The following is a 24,519-nucleotide window of genomic DNA, read 5'->3' as shown; positions in this document are numbered from 1 at the left end:
CCCCGACCCCCAAGTTGGGAAATAACTTGGCTACAATGGTTGAATGAAAAGATTATCTAGAATATTGCAGCCTAAGACATTACATTGATCCGACAAAATAAAACATGAGGATACTGTAGATACTACGAAATGTTGTTCTATTAAATGAGTGAATGGGACGTTTGTACTGCGGGTACTCTGCTGTGGAAAAACAAGGAAAACACTTTATAATAAATAATAATTGCAGAAGTGAGATGTTGAGTTTGGATGTGACATGAGGAAATGAAAAATATAGGGACCAAGACCAACACTAATCTGTGGAGCTGTTAGAGTGCTGGAAGCTCGTATTTAGACTAGGGCCTGACCGATTAATCTGCCGGCCGATTTATAGTTGACCGATAGACCTCGATGTTAACACTTGGGAAAATGACTTTGTTTTACTTAGAAATGATGACTTTGCACTATTTATCCAGTAGAGTGCACTCCGAGTGTCTCCTACGGTACAGTATTGGCTGAGCAGAATAGAAGTTGCCTCCACGGTAAGTTTATAACTAGTTTGTGAAATAAACAAGTCAACAACAATGACTCCCGTTTCAATTCAACCCACTTGTCCATGAGTAATGACGTGCTTGGTCGTGTCGGTCATGCTTATCTGTTTGCCATGTTAGCAAGGTAAAGTTAGGCTCATCTAGCTTAACATTAGTGCAGGCCAGCGGGGGAGAATCGTGCGTAGTGAAATGCATTGCTGGCCTTGAAGTAAATGAATAACGTAATGTTAACGTCCCCATCCTTTACTCTTCTGCAACAACCCTCATGTCACTGTTATTGATCATAATTTCACTTTGCCATAAAACGTTAACCTTATGACTGAGCACATTAAGGCTATATCATTTGTAAATATAAGCTATATTCATATAGACATTTGTAATTTGTTTTTTTAGCCAATGCATATTTAATAAATATTCTGCCTTCCATTCATATCTTTGTCACACAATGTTTGAACTTTATTTAAGGGATCAAAAAATATATATATCTGTTTTTATATATTTTTTAAAAAAATGTAAAAATGTAATTGACTGATATATCTGTTATCAGATTGTTTTACTCGCTTATATCAGCATTGGCCCCAAAAATCCATATCAGTTGGGCCCTAATTAAGACAGCATTGTTTCTCAATAATATCACTAATGTCAAGTTAGATATCTCACAGGACTAGAGTTTGTGACGGTCAGATCAGGTACCTTAGTGTTATCCAGTTGGGCAAGTCCTGTACACGCGTTTGCCAGCAGGAAGTCGCCGCTCAGGACGGCCATCTTATTCCCAAACTGCATGTCCTTCAGTGGGCCATCTGAAACTGTCCACTCCTTCAGATTGACTATCCCACGATGCACCAGGAACGCCGTGTGGATCAACTCAGTGATTTCTGCCAAGTTCCGCTGGCTATAAAACAGAAAGAAAGGATATATTTAAAAATCACAGCTTTTTTGTCAACTGCTTTTAACAGAGCCATTTCAGAGACTTGACAGTTAGAGAGCTTTTTGACAGAAACCTTGTCATTGTCTGTATGCTGCTGAAATACGCAGGTATGGCAAGTTTGAAAACTCAATCACAGCATCACGTACAGGTGGGCTGACCACAAAGGAATCAATCAAAACAAAAGACGTGTGGGTCGCATTTCATTCTTTGAGGAAAAGCAATGAACAGGTATTTAAGTCGATAAGACTGCAATATTCAGACGGGGAGTCTTGTTTTTCATTCCACTAAAATATAAAACACGGCGCCAAACAAAGACTGTCGGGATCATCACACTTCATTCAACTGCTATCTGAAACATTTACTGAGTAGACAACTTCAAAGAACAAATTACTGTGTATCTTATAATGATGAGAGATTTCTCTACAACTGCAATTTGGTTTAAAAACCTTCCAAGTCAAAATCAGCGTACTCAAGGGCATAAACTGGCAGATATGTCAGACATCTTGCTGCACAGCATGTCAGGGGCTGCGTTAAAAAAAGAAATTAAACTTATCATTAGCAAATAACAGCCATTCTTGATTATGAGAGAAAAGACATAAAAGTGGTATTTGAATAGAGGCTTTCAGAGCAGCCTTAGGGAGGATATAATCAAATGTTGATTCAGCCATTGGTGGGGGATAATTAGGCCCCTCTCCATATGGAAGGAGCTCGCCACGCTGCGACAGGAGGGATCCATCCAGACAGGGTTGGGTGCGCTGATAGCCACTTACGACCTTCTTTCAGCCGCTGTGAGAACCTGATGAGCCAGTCGTCTGCCTTGCGCTCCAACCTCCTATACACACACTTAAACATACGCACACACACACGTATCTTGTAGCCAGGTAATTGCTGTGTTCGACGTCGGCGTGGAAAAGATGTGATTAAAATTCAATAATGTCATCTATTTCGCCTCTCAATCACACCCATTGTCTGGTTGGTTTCTCTGCTCGGTGACGCAGAGCAACAACACAGTCGCCCCGAATGAGAGTTAATAAGTTCAGGGTTTAAATAAAAGGAAATTAACAGATTGACAGTCGTGTTCTCAAGGTGCCTCAGAGTGATGGCTACACTTGACGGGTTTCAAGAGGAGGACTCATTGTTGCAACAAGAGGTGTGCGACAAAGAGCTGTTGCTGATTCCAGGTCATAAAAATATCATTTTAAATTTTAGTCCAAGTCCAAGGTCAGCCTTGCAGTGACAGTTTACTTGGTTGTTTGACTTGAACACAAAAAACAAAAATGATAATGATTTTCTGTGATCTGCCCATGCTTCTGGCTTCACATCAATACAACAAATCCATCAAGGTGGAAAATGCTGTTAAGGCAGGTGTGAAAAGTTAAAGAGGAGCATTCCTGTCTTAATCAGCCATTACGTTCCATCTAATAAATGTCTGATAGAGCTTCTTTCAATGCTTTCCATGTCCACATGCATGTAAAGATGCAAATATATACCAACTTACATACACAAGTTAGGATGACATCAATAAATAATTTGTGTATATGTCTAAGACATTAAAGTGTGATATGATATGATCTCATATGAATGACTAACGAGGAAAGACCACAGACCACTTGAAATATGAAATATAGATTTAGTAAACCATAGCAAATTAAATATTACAAAATATCAATTAGAGGAGCGTTGAGAAACGCTGAATTAGTGTCCTTGAGATTCAGCAATGCACTCCAATAACAATCTTAGTCTAATGTATATCAAAAAAATCATCAAAAATGATGCAGCAGAGGCAGACATATGGTTATTCTCTTTTCATAGAACCTAGTGCCTAGATGACCCACAATGCAACTAGATCATTCAGCGCTGAAGTGGAGATTCGGGTGTGTTATGCTTGTAGCAGCTAATGTTGCCTTGAGCTTTTGGTCTAAAGCAGAAGAAGCAGGATGTAACTGCAGAATTTTGTTCATTCTCTAGCTTCTTTCATTTTTAAACTTCTTCCCCTTCTGGAGCCACAAAACATCTTTATACGACTTTTTTCACATATGCAGCTGAGTTCCCCTTTTAATTTCAAAATCTTCTCTTTTGTATGAATGGCTCATACAATTGAATCTTTTTTTTTGCAGAGAAGAAGTGGGTGTCATGGACAAAATCTTTATCCTCTGCACTGTCAGTGTACTGTTCTGTGTTATAGTGAAATGTCTGGAAAACGCTTTTGAGAAATAAGAATCATGGGAACATCTGTTTTTGCCAAATCCACCAAAAAACAAACAAAAACAGTGATGCAAAAATCATAAAAATGTAATACTGCCATTGCCTTGCTTCATTGTTCAAAATGTCCTGATACACCCAAAGATATTGGACAGAAAGCTGTGCTGTCATTAACAGCATGGCAAAATCTCTGGTGACAATCCTCTTGCAGGAAACTGTTCATATTATCATATCGCCAAACCATTTAAAAGGTATATGTTCGTGTACTGTAGTAACTTCAAATCTTATATTAATAACTATGTGTAACAATGGCACAACGTACCGGCCTCCCAAAAACCCAAATTAGTCAAACCCTGGTGCATGCACATCCCAAAGCTCTGCCTCCAATCTAGCAGTCCTGATCAGAAGCAGTGGAGCCTGGGGAGGAAAAAGGGGGACAAGGGGGCCGGTGTATAAATAGCTTTAGTGCCCAGTTGCATAGCAACCGATGCCATCTTGCTGAGGTGTAACGCCCCTCACCACGCCCCTTGTCCTGACTGTTCTGTTCCATTTTCCTCCCTCCGCAGTCTGCCTCACCATCAAATACAGCCTTGTGGATGTGAGTGCGTCCCTGTGTGTGATTTAAAGAGGTGGCCTGTCCATCAGTGTGGCTGCATGATGTGCTCACTGGCATGGCTTTCATTTGTCACAAAGAATTAAGAGGTGTGGTGTGTATGAGAACGACTATCTGTGAGTGTGTATGTGTGTTTCTTTCTTTCTTTCTATCTATCTATCTATCTATCTATCTATCTATCTATCTATCTATCTATCTATCTATCTATCTATCTATCTATCTATCTATCTATCTATCTATCATGGTGGTGCTTTGGTGAATCATCAGTGTCAGGCAGCAGAGTGGGAAATGTTTTACAAATGCTGCCTGTCAGGAGGGAGGAGACCATCCCCCGGAGGTTTCAATCACCCCCCCAAACCCGCCCCACCTCGACTCCCTCCATCCTTCCATCTCTTCCATCAGAGGTGCTAATGAGCCCAGGAGAGGTGGGGGGAGAGAAAGAGAGAGTAAGATAGTGCAAATGAGGTGATCAAGTCATGCTGTGTGTGTGTATGTGTGTGTGTGTGTGTGTGTGTGTGTGTGTGTGTGTGTGTGTGTGTGTGTGTGTGTGTGTGTGTGTGTGTTTGGGTTTGGGCTATCCATCACACCATGAGTGAGGGAATGATGCATGTTGGATTTGGTGTTCCAGTGTCGCAGTGATGCGAGTGCCAGGTTGTGACACGAGGTGAGTGTGTAAGAACTCGTCCAGTAGTGAGACACAACCTGCCGTCACGGCTCGGCCTTTACAGCCTGAAAGGGACCGGGCTGACTTCCATGCGGCGCCCAGGTTATTCCAATTAGTTCTAATATTAGGATGTTTCTGCACAGACACGGCTCCACTGCACACATGTGCCTTGTGCCAGCTTGCAGTAAGAAAGAAGCCTTTCAGGCACCCAGCACACAGCCACGCCAAACACAGCAGCCACTTCTGGAAACCACTTGGCACAGACCCACATCCCTGTTGTGAGCTGCGTGCTGGAAGTCGGTGTGTGTGAGAAAGCCAGGGGGGACCTCAGGGTGCTACCTAAAGCATTTTAACTCCAAGTTACAGTTAAATATGCATTAATAAATCAATATATGTAGTTTGTTACATCTATTCCAAAAATGATCAAAAATTAATTTTCTTTAATTTATCCCATAACAAGACTTAAGAGTCCACATCCACTCCAGCTAATTGTGTCAATATGTAAGCATGCAAATTTTCTGACATGCAAACTAACCCTTAAAACGAAGTACAGCTGAGACTGATAGCAATGTCAATATTTTTGCAGCTGATTAGTGATAGACCAAAGTATAGGACAAACTGAACTGTCCTAATGATGGTGCATGAATAAATGTCAGAGGACCGCCAAAGTTCCCTTCATAACATCTGCCACATTACATGGTAACCCATTTTTTAGTAGCTGAGACATTTCACTCAAAACCACTAATGTCAACCTGCCGGTGGCACTACTGGAAGAGGAAAGGGATCACCATGTCATTACGTTTCATCCTCTGTGAAACATGAATGTCTCTACAATTTGGTGCCTATCCATCTACTTGACGTAGACATATTTTATTTTATTTGGATAAAGAGAAATTTGACGTTTTGGTGGTACTTGATGAAAAGTCAGAGGATCACCAGTCAGCAGAATTCCTCCTCTGGGAACCATGAATGTCGAAACAATATTTCATAGCACTCTATCACTCCTACTATTTGTTTTAAGCATTTGAACCAAAATGGTGGTAACAGACTGACTGACACTGTCATCCTGTGAGCCATGCAACTAGCATAACTAAAAACTCAAATAAATGCATAAATATTAATGAAGCCTCAATAGGGGTCATACTTTCAGGCTGGTGTATTTTAGTTTCCATAGCAAGAACCGAGAGATGGTCATTGACATGCAAACATTTATTTGGTGAACATGTGTCTGGATTTTGCTGAATGATGGTTGCTTTGTGTCCTGAAAGGTTTTTCTTTTCTTTAACTCAACAGACAGTTGAGTAGGCTTTTCAATCCAGTACATCTCATGACTATCTCACTGTATGGCAAATTAAATACAAAGCAGCAACTACAAGGCTGAGGCTACTGAAGGGACTTTCCAAAAAAGTTGTTTTCCAATTAGCTACAATTTCAATACAGCTAAATAAAATAAAAACAAAATGCTCCCATCTTGTAACTGTGGCTGTACTGCCCCCACATTCCATCATATTCGCAAGATGATGTAGTGCTTCATGTACAGGAATTGATATGGATGATAACCACAGAGGACAAGATAGAATTACCTGACACAAGGATTTTATTTCTCTATTTATCCTTCAGTAGCCATGTAACAGGGACAAACGTGGCGGCATCGCCTTTCTTGGTCTGCTTGCCATGCACATTTATGATTCGACAGTGCAACGTTACACATGTTTACTGCCTACAGTTTTCTCCAAAGCAGCACAGGCATGAGAATGGAAATACGTGGAACCAGAAATATTGTCAAACTGAAAACTATGGATTTGGATTACCAGCTTGGTTTTAATGTTTTGGACCAAAAGAATTTGCTTGGTGGAGCTGTGGTATGATATGGTCATAATTCCTTAGACGACGCCATGACTGTGATTAAGGTTGGTAGAACATTTAAGAAAATCCTCAAGGGCATAATATCTTTTATACAATGTTTTGCCAATTAGCTCCGTAGTTACCACAAAAGCAATAGCAACCAATTACATTTTAACAGTTAGGTAGGCTTTGGGGAATTTTCTGCATAGGAAGAAGATTCATCAGTGCATCCTGCTGATGTTGCTACCTGCATCATCAAGAGCTGTAAAGTCAAACAAGTAGAAGTGTTTGGGAAGTGTAACAGCTGTCAGGGAGTGTGAGAAACATCAACAAAGATAAGGCAGCCAGAAGAACAGCTTCCTGGATCGTGGAAGCTTTAACGGAAATTTGATGGATCTAATTAGTGATACACAAAGCTGCAGTCTACACACTAACTTGCCATCTTATGACTCAAAACAATGTAAAACAGTATAACAATGTAACACTGTAACTTAAGGTAATTTACCTAGGGTAGATGCCGCTGACCATGTCCTGAGGCAGGAGATCGGAGGAGGCGTGGCTCGGCCCTGCAGCTTTCGACAAGAGCAGTACGATCAGTCCCCTCATCTGAAGGTTGTTCTTGCTGTCATAGACAAAGCCCCTGCAAAGAAAAATACAAATAGACAAAAATTGAAAGTGTGTCAATTATTCAAAAGTACATGTTAAGTAATAGTTTACAGGGTAGAGAAGTTTTTCTTTGTAGTCCGTCACAGTGACACCATTTACAAAATGCCACAGTACAGTAAACTGTAGTCTAATCTTGCTAAACAGCAATGGGAACAACTGACATTTATTTTTCTAACATCTTTCCCTACACCCTGCTCACTACTGTTGTGAAGAGCCTGATTCCAGTTACTCCTGCTCCCACTGCCACATGCCAGCCTGTTTTAATGAATGATCTTTGAGAACCAGTAACAGCTTGAAAACAGTCAGTATGCGCTGTTGAAACGACATAGCTAAAAACTAGTGGAAGGAAAATACCGCTGGCCAACATATTACTTCCAAAGTAAGACTCTTCCTTCTTTGTGCTAAAGCAGTACTACAAATTTCAAGTAAAATCCAGTTAAGGAGGTACTCATTGTGAAATGCAGTGTAAAGGCTAGCAGAGGCTGCTAATCCTCATGGCTCGTTGTAATTATGTTTGGCCAGTAATATGCAAATGAATTACTGGTGTAAAAAAACACAAAACAGACTTAAATGGTGCAACTTGGGGGCAGTGGAAAAGAGCTGTAAACACAAAACTGACGTATTGTCACCTTTGAAGTTGACAACATACGTGTTCATTTAGAGCCAACCAATAGTTACTGTTCTTTGAGCTCTGTTTTGGTCTCCACCAACTCTTTAGCTGCTACATGCTCCGCTACATTGACTGCCTTTGGTACTGAGCTGGGAAAAGACCCTGAAATGCTGTCAGGCTAGTAAAGGACGTTATATTAATTGGATTAGATGATGGAAAAATATAAGGAGCCATCTTGCTTCCTTCTCATCTCTGTTGAGAGTTGGACGTGCGTCGTACTGATCAGGCACTCATGAGAAAATGTCATTTGGTAAAGAAGTCAGCTGAAGCACAAGTGAACATTTCAATTATCCTGGAATCATTTTCGGTATATATGAATGTGTGTTGCTTCACATCTATGACACAATGTGCCCTTGATGTGATTCTAGTGACTCAAATGATCAGCTCGTCATCAAGCTCTGATGACGACCCATTCATTAAATCAGGTGTGTTGGAGCAGAGGAACATATAGAGCCACACAGGACCAGGACTGGAAAACATTGATGTAATTTAAATACCAGTTGAACCTCAAACGGGGGAGAAAAAAAATGTCGAAAACACAATGGAAATATGACATTTCTGTTTGTGTCGTGCATTAATGTGAGACTTTTGCACAAAAGCCCCTTTGCGTGCTCCTAGGTGACTGACGTGCACAACACTCATTGCCAGCACCAGCCCCCAAGCAGTGACAGTTCAACAGGGACCGTTAATGCTTTTTAAATTCTCCCTTTTGATGTATGCACATGAGTGAATAAGGTGAGAATCTTTGCTTCAAATGTAGAGCAAGGTTAGTTTCTGCTGAGATGTCTAATTTTGTGTATTTTCCAATTTGCTTTTGTAAAATTATTTCTGTGGTACAAGGTGTTAATAACTTAAAATGGTAAATGGAAACTTGTTCCAACAGATTTGTTTCAAGATTAAAAGATGTGCGTGTAAATGTATATATTTGTAAGAACTGGGTTTAAAGATGTTTTTCCTTTGCTCATTTTCTGTGGGTTGTCTGTGAGTTTAATGTTTGTTACATCAGAACTTATTTAGATAAGGTGTATCCATATCTCATTAAACACATTAAAGGGGCCCTATGTAACAATTTGTAGCAATATACATGTATTGATCACTTTTATATTGGCCAAATGTAAATGGATTGGAACGTGAAGTGAAAAACGAGACCGTCCCCGTCCCAGTCTCTCCCGGCTGTCTATACAAGCCTGTGGACGATTTGCATAAGTTACTGGATGCTGGACTATGGATTTCTTTGTGGAAGACTCGGGTCAAACTTCCAGCGACAGTCCAAAGGATGCACGTTCTCGATTGCCTCGTCTCTGTGCCTCTCTCCCCTCTGCTAACACAGAGCAAGAGCAGCTAACGTTAGTTTAGAAATGGAGTCTGCTAACAGAAACTACCAGCTTCCAGCACAACACAGAAGTTCCACAGAGCCCCTTTAAATCTATTTCGAAAGGGCAAAAATCACCTCAAGCAAAGTTGAGGATGTGTTTTTTTTTTTTGGTTTTTCTCGAATTTTGCCATTTCCATCAAACTGTTGCAATGCTTCAAAATGTGAATAAAATATGCAGTAGCAGTACAGGGCAATTTAAGACATATTCTGTATATACAGTTTATACTCACTGTATTACTATATTAATGCTATTCCAGTTGTTAAATGGACTTCAGGTCTTGGCAATGTATTATAGACCGGTCTCATTCTGTGGACAAAGAATGAAACAAAACGACACAAATACTATTGCAACATGATGACACGATGCAATCTATGCAGGATTGTTCATCGTGCAAGCTGGAAAAAAACAACAGGACAATAATTGATCAGTTTTGCTGCAGGACTGTATGTGTCTTTGGGATTGGGGAGTGTGTGGTGGGGGTACTCCCTCCCCCAGCCAACAAGCTTCCGACACATTCACAGAAACACGCACGCACACCCACAGAGACACACACGAAGCCCAGTGGTAGCTGCCTGCGTGGTGGGCAGATTAAATATCTTTTTACTCTCTCCAGGGAGCGGTTAGACAGAGCACCTCTAATCCTGTCCCTATGGGAGCCCCTTGTGCCATGAATCACGCTCTCGTTAGGGGCTCCGAGGCAGACAAGCGGCCACGCCCCCCTCCGCTCGATGCCCAGACAGCGGCCTCACCAGCCCACCACCGGCCCCAACCTCCACCCCCACCCTCTCTGACCCACCCCTGCACCACGGTAGGAGGTGGAGGAACCTGAGACAGAGAGTGGGTGTGAGAGATAAAGCATGAAGAGAGGGAGGAGATGGGGAGAAATGGAGGGAATAGAGGCCAGACAGAAATGAGAATGCGAGAAAAGATGACAGAAGAAACACATTAGTGATTCACTGTGTCTGTGTGGTGCTGAAAGGAAAAAAATACACAGACCCTGAAGCTTTGTTCCTGCCCAAAAACACATAAAATACTTCACACTGCTTTTCCAAAAAAAAATTACGATACAGCTGACATTATGGAGGGCTGTCTTTCATTACAGTTTTATTTATGGTCACTCTAAATTTTTACTGAGTTGGAAAATAGGGTGCGCTGATGAACGCAGACGCATCACCCACTGAATAGAAAACAGCTAGAGAGCCAAAAATTATGAAGCTGCTCTCCTCTTGGGGAGTCCAGGTAAGCCCATGGCCTGAGGGTGGCAGATGATTAATATTTATGTCACTATCCACACCAGCATACATCAATCAATCACAACCGCCCTCCCGCAAAGGGGTGGGGCTTAGATGATGTGGAAAAGGAGAGATAGTGAGGGCTACAGAGAGGGAGAGAGGGAGCGGAAAGAGAGAAATGGGCTGCTGTCATTTTAAAGGGTTGTGAACAGGTCACCCCGCCTTCTGCTCCACAATTGCAGCGCAGGAATTTGGGAACTTAAGCTGCCGTATGAAGGGGCTGGAATTAATGCATGCAAATGTATGACCTCACATTCGTAGTGTTACATTGATCCTCTGTCTGCCTTTTTTCTGGCTAAGTATTGAATGAATGAATTAATGAATGAAAGAATGTACCCGATATACATTCACTTTGCTTAAGGACAAAATCCATGCAACACAGCTGTCTCGACTGTGCACAGCAGATACCTTTTAAGATAACGATCATGACAGGATTGGATTCACACCGCTCCAAGAAGCCATTTGTACAGCAGTGAGTTCTCTGGTGTGGGATCAATGTGCCTCTTGCCTTGAAAACACTTTGCAAAAGATTCTGAGAGAGCATGAAGTTGGCTTTAAACACCCTGAAAACACATTTTCTCATCGAGATTTCTGTGCTTTTCTCCATGCTCTCCTCACTGGTTTGAACTGGGCAGGGTGAGGCAAGAAACAAGAAGACATTATTTTTACAAATACATGTCAACATGTCACTGATAACTTGCTTTAAATATCTTGAGGTAGTGCTCCAAGTGCTTCTGTCTATTCAGCAAACATCTCTTGAACTTCTTCAACTCTTTCTCCCATAATGTACAGTCCACATCCACTCAGACATATTGTTACTACACTTGGAGTGGTTGAGCTTCTCTGTGCAGAATGATGTATGAGCCGAGTTTGATAATTTAAAGCCTGCTTTCACAGTCATCTGCTGCTAAAGAGGGAGGTTTGGTGATGAGGTACATTCATGAAACGTTAATAAGTTAACTGCAGTTGTTTTGAGGAGAAACCATTTTATTCCATGCAGAATATTAAACCTCTCTGCAGACCGGTGAGTATCATTCATGTCCACACTGTAGTTGAAACATGCAGGTTAAGTTGCGATTACAAAAAAAAATGTGCGAAAACAGTGGAAGGAAATACAAGTCTAAGTCAAAGTCTCAAGGACTGTCCTTAAAGCAAGTTAAGTTTCTCCTCCTGGGCCGCAGTCCTCTCGCTGTAACTCCACACTTTGGGGCAAAGTTAGCTGAGCTGCAGTTTTTGAGAATGAAAGGAAAGGAAAAACCGAAACCCAACTCCACGAGGGTCTGCCTGTCTGCTATTGTGGATATTTTTATCTGCTGCGCGTCTAAGGCGGAGACACAGTGGGAAATACGAACCAGCCAACCCAAGCTGACAGTGAGGAGTCAGACTGTCAAGAGGTCTGCTCCCTCCACCACTGCCACCATCCCCGCCCCCCCTGCTACAACACCCAAATGGATTGTCATATCAGATTTAGGTGTATAGGTTATTACACCCTTGGGCTCCTGTTTCCAACACACCCGTCTGCATGGCGGGATTGAGTTTGAGGACTCTCTCTTCTCGTTCTCTTTCCCTGGTTCTCTAAGTTCCTGATTTCTTTGATAGAACATAAGAAAGCCGACCATGTGAGCTGTTCTAGCTCGTCTTTCATTACTACATAACTATGCCTGTGCAGTTACGTCACAAATTAGCTCTTTTGACTTGGTGCAAGTACAGCTAAACACTGGATATAGAAAATATATGCCTGGTGCAGCAATGGGTCTGTTTAAGAGCATCTCTAATAAAGCTGATTTCTACAAGAAAAGAAGTGACTGACACAGTAAACGGTCGTGTCTTCTGCCTTTGTCTGCAGGAGGAATCAATGGGCAGTATTTCCCTTAATCCTGATATTTATTTCACAGAAGAAAAAACTACAGGATGTATCCAACAAACTGATAAATCATTGGTGGTGCTAGTAATAAAAGTTGAATTTTCATAGATGTGATGTCTCTATCTCTAACAAACCAATTCATGACTTTGCTTTTGCTTCCTTTAATTAAAATGTCTAAATTTCTTAATTCACAATTTCTCTCTAGTGACTCCACTCTTCTTGTTAGTATGTATGTTGTAGTCTGACAGATGCACTGTATATTACCCGTTGAACTGTTAGCAATTTGATTTTGTTTCTGTCTAGACGTAGCTCATTGCTTCTTTCTTTTTCTTTTTCTTTTTCTCGTAAGACTGTTGCTGACTATCATAAGACATGTTGCTACTTTCATCATAGAAGAAATTTTTGAGGTGCTTCTGTTGGATGCACATGCTGGTGTAAGGTTCACCCCTACAAATGGTTCTACACTATTTCAGTCACTGTTCATTATTTGGTTTAAGCTTTTGACTTGAAATAAAGTCATTCTTTCCTTCCTTCCTTCATTCATTCATTCTTTCATTCTTTCATTCTGTGATCCATCTTCTGACCGTGAACTGTTCAGAAAGTGATCAATCCGTAGCCAAGTGTGTATTTATGTAAAATCATTTCATAGTAACACATATGCTGGGTATTTTCCCTGATTAATAGGTCAAAAGCTGTTAAAACTGCCTGTTCACGTCCTGTCTCTACCTGCTAGTTTTTTTTCATAACGTGTGGTCGATCTGCAGGCTGATATTACTAATAATGCTAAAAATGTGTTATTACTTTGTGAGCTCTTTGTGACACCATAGAACATGAATATACATCAGAAACATTAAAGTGCTGCATAAACAATAACTGGATCAGAACTTAATGCAACAAAGTATCATTTTCCCCCTTGGTTCGGTACAAATGAACCAAACTGCTGATGTAAAGACACCCTTAAGGTCATTTACAAGAAAACTCCACAGGGCAACTGGAATAGTCTATACAGGATTGTAAATTTCTGTTTCCTCACATCCATGCCTCAAATGTTGAATGTTTAAGTGTAGTGTTGACTGGAGCAAGGTGTCACTGGCACATCAGTATATGAAATGAAAATTAAAAAAAGCACCAGGAAGTGCTGCCTTTACACATCTTGCCCATTCAGTTGGGATAAAAACAGCTTCTAGTTTCCTGTTTAAAAGAAAAGACAGCAAAGGAAATGCATCTATCCAAATAAGTAATAGTGAGAGTGTACAAATCAAAGCAAAGCAAAGCAAAGTGAATGATAACATTTTATTAACTGTACAAAGATAGATGGTGATGCCGCTGTTATGGACTCCTTTTAAGATTGTTCTCACAACAACAATATGCACAATAAAGCATCTGGTAGCTATCTTAAGAGACACCAATCACTGACGATGCACGGTACTCGACTGGAAAACAAAACTATTGATTGCAAACAATAGTTGTTTAGCCACATGCCTATGGATCCATGAAAGGGGATACTGTGGATGTATTTGCAGGTGGGGTCAAGTGTGTTTATGTTTGCGCGTGTCTTCAAATAAATATCAACAATGAAATGAGTGCTGCCAGATGACCTTGTGGGAATAAAACGGTGGCTTATCGCAACTGCAAAATCTCATGAGTAAAATGATAGAAACAAACCAGTTATCTCTGAGTATGAATTGAACACAACACTCATGAAAGGTTGTAACTGTATTCAAACTGAGAGCCGGATGGTGGTTTAAATTAATGCTAAAACAGTGATTTATATATTTACCTGAGTGAGAAACAAATCACTGTCTTTTGTTACTTTGACAGTTTCTGTCAGTATGGTTTGGTGTGGCGTTCACTCAGAAGACACAGGAAACATTTCAACAGTTTTACCTGGCAGTGTTGAGCAGAGGGTGTTGAGTCCCGACCAGTTTCCTGACGTGCATGGCAACATTACTGAGTTCATCACTGAGCAGGCACCGCAGACTCATGAAGGAGGTGGGATATCCAACGATCTTCTCCGCATCGGAGACCACTTTATTCCAGTTCGAGGGTCCTGAGCTGGAGAACAGGCTCAGCGTCCTCTGTCCTCCGCTGGACAAAGCCCCACAGGACAGCCGCGACCACGTAGAAACAAACATTTTGCCTGACTGTTGTGTTTTTCTAGTTTGACACAGCTGCTTCAAGTGCCATTCAGGTACACGCCGCCATCTTTAAGTTTAAACACCAGATTCAACCGCTGACGTTGCGACACGTTCTTAAACTGTGCCACATTTGCATTACTTATAAAAACGTGTAATTTGCTATCCTAACAGAGCTAAAATACTGCCACTACGAGCTATGTTTCACAACACACGACCTGACACTGTGCGCCGCCATCTTGAAACAACGTAATACGTTACGTCGTAAAACGTAATGACAGCTGCTGTCAAACTCCGACACGCCCCTTCTGAGGAGAGCACTTCCGACTGAACTCCGTTAGAAGATGAAGAGTTTTACCTTACCTTACGTTTTTCTGGCAACTTTCCACACCGATAGAACATTTTTAGTTTCCACTGCTGCGATTCGGCAGGCAAAGCATTTATAAAATGTCTCTTCAGCCTCGACAGAAACAAACTTTTCCAGCTGGCTCATACCTGCTGTCACTGTCAACCACTGTCATTAAACATGTCAAGCGTGTCAGCGATTATTCTGCCAAAAATCTCCTCAGCTGTGAAGAAATAAAAACAGTCACTCAGGTGCCACGACAGACAATATCTACTGCCTTCTTGAATCTTAGATCTAATATGAAGTTCAGTCAGATGGATATCATAGAATATTATACACATTTTAGAAAATGTGTTCATATTTTGTTATAAGTAATAATCTGGTAAACCAGTAAGGGTATAGTTTTGTTTGAATCTATTTGAACCAATAAATGTGGCCAGTAGAGATGAACAGTTGATGGAGTGGACAAACCAATAAACTGACCATATTTAATATAAAGATAGATGCTTGAATTGTTACAAACCCTAGATAAAAATATAGGCCCAATACTCTGGAGATTAGCTACATTTTTAATTACCTTTCAAGATTGGATATCCAGGAGGGGGCTGATGGTAAAAAAAAGCTTTATACCAGTATCAGCGGTCTTAAACAGCATCCACGGTTCAGTAATGTGAGGGCCCATCTGCTTTTCATTTGTGGATATTATTATTATCACATTTGCAAAGCTGCTGAATGAGGGCAGCATCGACCTGTGATTAATAATGTCTGATCATTAGGAAACATCACTTGTGTTTTTGTCAGTTAGTGTAGAAGACCCCAGTGGTAATATTTTCCTGATATATTCTCTGTCTTTTCTTTGATAGATTAACATTTTGTCAAAGTTTTTGTCAAATAATGGTAAATTACAGGGACGGCTGCATGTTTCATATTAAGTTCTATTACTGTAAAACCAAGAACAGGCTTGGTGAGATTTACACCACTGTGGAAACAATTTTGTATAAGTTTTCTCTTGTCTCATCATGTGTTTCCATTATGGCATAGCCATAAATCAAAAGCCACAAATACAAAACAAATTTTTCTTGTTCATATAATACAACCCTTGTGACAACATGACAGCTCCACAGTATTGTAGGGAAATGCCCCTGCAGTGTTAGGTTTAACAATGCTCTCATTGAGCCCTACACCATCTGCTTATTACTGGACTGGAGAGAAAGTCAAGGACAGCTTACATAACATGGAGCTGCAGACTCTCCTACTGAATAGACTTAGAAAACAAACACAAACACTGTTTATTAAAGCTAAAGGAAAATTGTTACCTAACTCGCTGTTGGTCCATCCACTCTCAGCATTAGACTGTTTTAACTGGAGGGATAGCCAGTCACTTTTTGTGTTTTTAGAAATATATGTTGAACCAGTTTATCTAGCACCACCTGAGTTATTTAGATTACACATGCTCTATTGCACTTCCAGTCAACACGTTAAAAAACAGTAATTTTCGGACTCCTCATCTCCTGCTTTTAGTGAATTAGCAGAAACTCTACAGTTATATGACACTACACCAAACTGCCGTAGCTGGAGGAACAGCTTGAAGAAGGAATCTTGGGATGCAGGTGGGCCGCTGGTTTGCAAGAGCAGCACTGTAACACATAAGTCATCCCACCCTGACCCTGCATCACGGTTCACAGCTCCTGTTCCCGCTGATTTTCCGGCTCAAATGGGTGTCACAATGCCATGCGCAGCATTCCTTGGCACTGTCACTGGCTTTCCACCTGGCAACTCATTGTAATTCCAGCAAAAGTCAGAGGACAGCATGTACCACACAAGTTGGAACAGGTAAATTCATGCCCGAAGCTAATATCATTTATTGATCTGGATCTGTTTTACATGCCCTAATGACCCTGTTTTAGCATTGACTGAGTGGTCCCTGTAAAACAGGAGCTCTTCAAAAGCGCCAAAACTGATATTTCTTCACATTCTGTTGATAATGCCATAAGTACCAAAAACAGCCATAAAAGTCCAATTGTAATGGATGAATGTGTGTACATGAGGTGGATGGATTATGTACATTATATGCTATCATACATTATGCATATACATCATGCAAAGCAGAATCTATATTGACAGCTATATCTAGAGCAGGCAGGTTTAATGTCATTGGGGAGTGCCTTTGCCATGAGGTTCTTTACTTGGTCTGCAGTGGTGTTTGGGTGGGTCTTGCGTGTCAAGTGACATCCATATGAACACCAGGGCCAAAGGTTTCCCAACAGAATATAGCATTGTAACAAGATGATTGATGTTAATCACTTCACCTGTCAATGGTTTTAATGTTATAGCTGATCGGTGTCTGTACAGACTAGAAAAATAAATGGCGTCATGTGCCTGAATGTATATGTATAGGTATTGTATGTGAACATGTGTATATTATAGAGCAGTGTCTTTCAATCCTGGTCCTGGTGGCCCAATGCCCTGCATGTTCTGGATGTTTCCCTGCCTCAACACACCTCATTCAAATGAATGGGTTGTTATCAGGCTTCAGCAGAGCTTGATGACGAGCTGAACATTTGAATCAGGTTTGATAGAGCAGGGAAACTTCTAAAACATTGAAGGCAGGGGGCCACCGGGACCAGGATTGAAAAATACTGTTAGAGAGTGAAGTCCTGTTTCACTGCAGACGTTTTGACTTGTGAAAGCAGGAAAAGCACAAGTGAAACTAATTTCATTAACAATGGCTCAGTTCCATTACGTGTCCCAGTAAGCCATGAAAGTGAAGGAGCATGCACAATACCAGGACCCTGACACTGGCTCACCTACATGTAATGCAGTCGTTTTTTAATCTTATCATTTACACCTGTGCTTTCTCCTGACACGTCCACAGCTGGTCTGTAGCAAGCAGGCTGCGGTAAGAAATCCCCCCTGTATGAATGAATAAAGACTATGTACTTTAATAATTAGTAGTGTTTAATGGAATAATGGATAATAATAAAAGAATGGGTGATTTACTGTTATAGTAGGTCCATAATTCCAATTTCTGTCTTTTAAAGGATGAATAGTCTAATAATAAAAGTCTAATATCTATCTACTCACCCTCATTTGGATGGAAGTCGGGTGAAGTTTTATAGACCACAAAACATTTCTGGAGCTTCAAAACAGTGTTGCAGCATTGTCCGAAACAACTGAAGTACATGGGGACATGTTTTAAAAAACCTTTTTTTAAAAATCGATACATCTTGTCTGACGTTATCCGAGGAGATCCCAAAGTGATTTAAAAAGATGTTTATTACACCCCTTCCTGAGCCCAAATCTTCACTGTAACTGTTAAGCTATAAGCTCAAAGCATCATTCTGTCTGAAGTGGGTGCTCGGGCTTGACCGCACATTGACATCTCTTTTTAAAATCAATTTGGGATCTCATGCCCTATATATCGCTGGACGAGCTGTATGGAGAGATTTCCGTTTTTTTTTTTTACATTTTCAAACAAGTCCCCATCTCCTTCACTTATTTAGGAGAATGCTGAAAAGCTGTTTTACTATGAGGTTCCAAAAATGTTTTGTGTACAATAAAACTTTACCTGAATTTCCATCAGCATGCGGGTGAGTATAATGACTGAATTTTAATTTTTAAGTGAACTTCTCCTTTAACTTAAGACTGAAAGGGAGATGTTGATGTTCAGGTCATAATTGATCAGTCTGGTAATGCTAATGCTAATAATAACAATAATAGTAATAACAATATTAAATGTATATTCTATTTGTATTTGATCTATTTGTTTGACTCGTTCTGGAGATGGGCACCTAAATATTTCACTTGTATGTATGTAATTCTATATGTGACAACAAAACCACCATTATTAATCCATTCAGAATTGCTTTTCCCTCAAATTTTGATCCGAGGCGCCCAGTTTTTTTTTGGAAAATGTGTAATGTCTTAGCTGTAAATGTAGCCAATGAGACCTTTGTTCCATCTTTGTCCTCAGTACTCATCTCCTCCAAGTTCAAGCATGACAAAACTGAGACACCTGTAGGCTCATTTGCGTCATGCACGTTTGGTACCTGAGGGAACAACCCGATGGAACAACCTGAGGCAGAAGACGCGACTCTCTGAAGACCAAATGGAAACTTTAAGCTTCAGCCATAACACTCGACACACCTCAGATGTTTCCTTTGGCCTCCTCCTCACAGTGTTGAACCTTTTCTCTCTCTCTCTCTCTCCTTAAATTGAAGGATTTGTTTCTGGCTGCGCGCACATCTCATTCTCTCAACCAGTGAGAACGTTTAGAGAAGTACCATCGACCTACTGATGTGCCCTTGAGCAAGGCACCACACCTGCACAGCTGCTCTGATTAAGCACAATGTCTTTCTGCGCATCTAAACACAGTGGAACTTCAAGTCTTGACTCGAGTTGCTGGTGTTAAATGACTGAAGCGGTGGAGTGTGTAACTGATAGAGAGACTAAATCTCATTATGAGCAACACCAGCAGCTTGTAGACTCCCCTGAAGAACAATGTGGGACCGGATGAGTGTGTGGGCACCTGTTAGCTGCTCGCAGTCTATCACCATGAGGAAGCAGCGCTAAGTGGATGTGACTGCTCTGATTGCACTCCATGGGAAAGCGAGAAGAAATAGCCTACCTCTGATCACCAACGCGTCATATAATGTTTCAGCGGACGCCCCTCCCCCTGTCTCGTTTTTTCCCCTCACTCAACCTCTCCTTTGACTCACAGAGGCGGCTCACCACTGGTGCACGGACCGTGGAGGATACGGGCAGAAGATGGCTGACTTAGCCGGGCACCGCAAGCCCTCGGCGGCATCGCCAGCGTCACACGGGCCGCTGAAAAGCTGCAAGACATCCGCCGTCTGGCGACTGTAAACAGCTGCCGCTGCCTCTCTCACCCCTCCTCTCCCTTCCTCACCGCCAATATTGACAGAAGTATCACAGAGAAAACATGGCAGAGATGGAAAAAGAGGGCAGACCTCCGGAAAATAAAAGAAGCCGAAAACCAGCTCACCCGGTGAAAAGGGAAATAAATGAAGAGATGAAGGTAAAGAAAGGGGTCTGTGCCCAGTTGCATGTGATTACGCGTGGAAACAGAGTGGTTGTGAGGAGCATGCATGTCTGTTGAAGCACTAACCAGGCGTCCTCAGTGACAATATACCATACACTCAAGTGCAATTGGCTGCATGATAGTCAAACTTTGATTTATGATTTTTTACCCAAGTTCTATTGTCATGTATCCACGCTGAGAGCCAGCCTCAGCAGCGCACCCTGCCAACATTACAGCCTTGCACAATGGATGCGGCACCCATTCACTGCTACTATTCTACTAGTAAGTTTTCAATCAATGAAGAATACGGTGTACGTTCCTGTCGCTTCATGTCATAATTTCGCCGTTTGTGTGCCCTGCCTTTCACGGCTTGCCCAGAGTTAATGGAAAATCCAGTGCGTCAGTGAAGGCGTCAACAGTGCCTCTACTATTACTATTAATACTGTTACTCCACGGCGCAACGGAGGGCAGCCAGTGTGCATAATTAGTATAAATCAATGGGGGAACACTCGCATATCCACGATGCTTTTGCGGGTTCATGTCGACTGCGTGGGTTTGCCTCTGACTCGAGATGTGCGTGTGTTTGTGTGTGTGCGTGTTTGTGTGTGAACGTGCGTGTGTGTGTTTTGCCCAGCTGCCCAGAGGCGTGTGATCCAGATGTGCGTCTGTGAGCTTTACGCACTCGACAAGAGCACATTGTCTCCCGCGCTGGGCCCGCATGATCCTATCCCAATAATCAGCCACACGTTGTTTCTATTTTTTTTTTTTTTCACGGTGCACATTGTGATATTTGAGAGCCCTGAGCTCCGTGCGGTTCATTGTGGAGAAAGAAAGTGTTCCTGGCTGGTTGTGTGTGTGTGTGTGTGTGTGTGTGTGTGTGTGTGTGTGAGAGAGAGAGAGAGAGAGAGAGGGAGAGAGGGAGGCTGTGTGTCCGCTTTGTCTTCATCTCCTCATTGTTTGTACACATTTGGCTGGAGACACATATGCAGGTGATCACATCGGGAATAACAGAGGATATTGTGATTTGTAGGCTGTCAGAGGAGGGTGCTGGCTTTGAGCGGGTCCTGAAACATCCCTAGAATAAAAGCCTTTTTGTGTTCAGACCTGTCCAAAAAAACAGCCGCGCTCTGTCACCGCTGCTTCTCTATTACTGTTAAAAAAAAAAAAAAAAAAAAATCATTTCATTGATGACTATCTGGATGCTTTGTTGGTGAGCTCAGCTGCCAAAGATGCATTTATTCTTATCACAGAGCAGTGAGGAGCAGGAATATAGCGAGATAATGCAACCTGTTTAAAGCAGTTTTTAGGAGTGTGATCTACAGTACTGTGCCTATTTTACTGTAGGTGTTTTCCTTAGTTGTACCTTGAACAGATGCAAACCCTGTGAGAGTTGTCCTTTCTTGTTACCTAACAATGCATTAGAGATCCAGAGGAAAAAACATAGAATTATAGCTGCTGGTTAATTGCATTTTTTTTCTTGATGAAATTTAAAAAAATATTTCTCATGGTGTTCAGTTTGTGAAGAAACAGTCAGCCCATGCAGCCTCCTGCTGTCTGGTCCTGCTGACAGAAGGGAGGGATGCAGGGTGATGGTGAGGGGTGTCAGGCAGGGTCTCTCCTTGGAGAAATCTCCTCGTTTCTTATCAGGGGAGCACTTGAGGAGGTCTCAGTGGAGCATTCAGAGTGGAGGAAATATTCATGAGCAATAAAGTGTTTCCACATTTTAACACAATTCCAGGTTTTATTTGCTCATTTTTATCATTATAACAGAAAAACCTGCATTGCCATAAATCTATTTGGACTCATTCTGAGGAGAAAAAAAAAAAAAAATCAAATATCTCCTCTTGTAATTTATCAGATTGACTGGGTAATTATATGGTGCCAGTCATCAGTCAGAAATGATGTTTTATTTGCAGGTTTGCAAGTTGTTGGATGATAGATGCTGTGACACGGGTCATCCTTCAGGGTTCAGTGAATTGACATCTCTTCCAACATGTTTTGGAGAGCAGATGTGTCAGTTGAACATCTCATTTTAATGAGAGCGGCCTCATTTGTCATTTGAATTGTAACTGCAATCAGTCAAATTGTGGATCTGTGTTTTGAACCGACCAAATGAAAATGTCAGGAGCTTGTGATTTATTTATTTTTTTTAAGAAAAAAAAACTATTGTCAATAGTGTTGTATTGTTGGTGCGTGGGGAAAAACAACACTCTCCCGCGACTACTCCAGTTATCTCCATCAATACCGGGGGAAGCTACTGAATGGAGCAGCAGATGTGGTTAAGGTGTCAAAACACTTTCGAAGGCTAAACAAGTTCGATTGTAGCTCATTACCAAACCTTGAATTTCATCTCCTATTGCACACACACACACACACACACACACACACACACACACACACACACACACAAGCGACTGTCAACACATTTAATTTAGTAAAACAGCGGTCCACAGATAGAAACTAGAGGACTAGAAAATAGCTGCAGCCTCTCTTTAAAAACATTCATTGTTATTGTGACATATTGGGAGCTTTGATGTGATATAACATGAAGTCACCGCATGTTTATGAGCGTATTAAACCTCAATACAAATCAAACTGTAAACCCGGACCCAGCCGTATGACCTGCAGAGTTGCAGTTAATTAACACCATATCATGGTTGCATGATAATAGCCTGCCCCTGAACAGTAAATCCAGTGAGTGATGTCGAATGAATTGATTATCCGTAGACAAATCTTTGATTCTTCGTCTCCAAGTGTTCAGAACAAATAGACCCTGTTTGTTCTCTTCCCTCATCTTCAATATTTCAGACCAAAGCTGGAGGAAAACACACACACACAGACGCACAATGTGCCCTTGTGAGGGATCATACTCCTCTGAAACAGTCTGACAGTGTTTCCTTCATCTGGCTGCTTAATGTGTGCCACAGTAAAGTAAGCCGTGGTGAGTAATCAAGCAGAAGGAGGAGTGGGCATGGAGGGGATACGAGAGGCTGGAGAGTGGGGTAAGAAACAGTGGAGAAAGGAATGTATACAGCGCTGGGCTGGCTAAGCTGTAAAAACTGTAACCTGAGTGTCTCTGCTGGATCAGATATCAAGGAAAGTAGAGGGAAATGAAAGCAGAGGAGAGGGAGAGGCAGAGGAGGAAAGAGGGATCAGGGGAGTGGAAAAGTGGAGGAGAAGGAGGAGGAGGAGGCAAAGGGAAACTTGGCATGTGGATTTGGGAATGTTATCACGGTGTACAGTGACCTGCTCTGGTTTCTACCCGCAAGGTATCCAATTCCCACCACCATCATTACCACAAGCCCGACTGGCCATGACTGGGTCTTACTGGAGGGAAACAAGAGGAAGTCTGTGGAGAAGCAGGAATTTAGATGTATTTTAATCATTATCCACTGCTGAATATATGGCAGAGAAGTGCCAGCTGGTGAATTGTGTCTTTACATCAGTAATTATTCTGTAAAGGCTCTTTAAATACAGTATCTTGTCTTTAACTGTGTTTCTAAAGTGGACAACGTGGGTATTTTTCTGCTGATGGTTTCTTGTAGATAAATACACGAAAAGATCATCATCAAATTAGATTTCTAACCCATAGTGCACAGCAAAGACATCAGTAGAGGCAGCACGATTTAAAAGGTGACGATATAATCTTAACAGTACACAATAATCATAAAAGATCATACACACTGTTTGCACATTGAGATGCCTGTTTATAAGGTACACCAAGCAGGTGTCATCCAATATTGACATAATTCTAAAAATGTTAGAAACACCTTCCAACGTATTTCAATTGAAAGAGACCAAAGTTGTCTCGAAATTGTTCTGACATAGTATCAACAAAATATAATGAGCTCCATTAATGCAGGATTTATTACAATCCAGATGTAATATATGCTGGATTCAGTGGAATAAATCAGATTTCTTAACATGATACATAGTTGTGTACAGTTATGACAAAATGAAGAATGATTGGGTATTAATTGGCTCATTAATGTGATCAAAGGAAAAAAACAAATCATCAAGTATGTTTAAAATGTAGCAACCTACGGTCACACAAAACATTTAAGGCCATCTTAAACCCATCGTGTAAACATGAACAGATAACAGGTACAACAAAAAAAGAAAAATAATATGTCAAAAAAATATGTATCATAATCCATCACTTATGCAGGGTTGCAGGGATTTTACATATAGTTGCAGTATGTTCTAGTATATTCTAAAACCACTGAGTCTATTGAACTGAGCAAGGGTGCGTTTATTACTTATGGATCCAACTCTCATTTGTACGAAGAAGAGTGCACCATTTAAAAACTTCTTTTCTCACTTTGAAAACAGGATTTGATAATCAGACTA

General features: G+C 41.2%; 2 protein-coding genes across 6 annotated transcripts in view; one reads left to right on the top strand and one right to left on the bottom strand.

The window, feature by feature from the left end:
- Nucleotides 1–15,011, bottom strand: part of pdss2 (prenyl (decaprenyl) diphosphate synthase, subunit 2) — a 29,412-nt gene extending 14,401 nt beyond the window's left edge. For both annotated transcript variants that reach the window (XM_084381969.1, XM_084381970.1), the window contains exons 1-3: nucleotides 14,535–15,011; nucleotides 7,285–7,419; nucleotides 1,221–1,419 (exon numbers count right to left, since the gene is read on the bottom strand). In XM_084381969.1, coding sequence (XP_084238095.1) covers nucleotides 1,221–1,419; nucleotides 7,285–7,419; nucleotides 14,535–14,782 — 582 coding nt within the window. In that variant the 5' untranslated portion in view covers nucleotides 14,783–15,011. The remainder of the gene's footprint in view (nucleotides 1–1,220; nucleotides 1,420–7,284; nucleotides 7,420–14,534) is intronic.
- A 4,629-nt stretch (nucleotides 15,012–19,640) lies between these two features.
- The window catches only part of sobpa (sine oculis binding protein homolog a), a 43,387-nt gene continuing 38,508 nt past the window's right edge, over nucleotides 19,641–24,519 (top strand). For all 4 annotated transcript variants that reach the window (XM_084381097.1, XM_084381095.1, XM_084381096.1 and 1 more), the window contains exon 1: nucleotides 19,641–20,166. In XM_084381097.1, coding sequence (XP_084237223.1) covers nucleotides 20,071–20,166 — 96 coding nt within the window. In that variant the 5' untranslated portion in view covers nucleotides 19,641–20,070. The remainder of the gene's footprint in view (nucleotides 20,167–24,519) is intronic.

This window comes from Pagrus pagrus, assembly GCF_965226575.1.
Source record: "Pagrus pagrus genome assembly, chromosome: 18".
Classification (NCBI taxonomy): Eukaryota; Metazoa; Chordata; class Actinopteri; order Spariformes; family Sparidae; genus Pagrus; species Pagrus pagrus.
The sequence above is the reverse complement of the archived record's forward strand: the minus strand, read 5'-3'. Positions and strand labels throughout refer to the sequence as shown.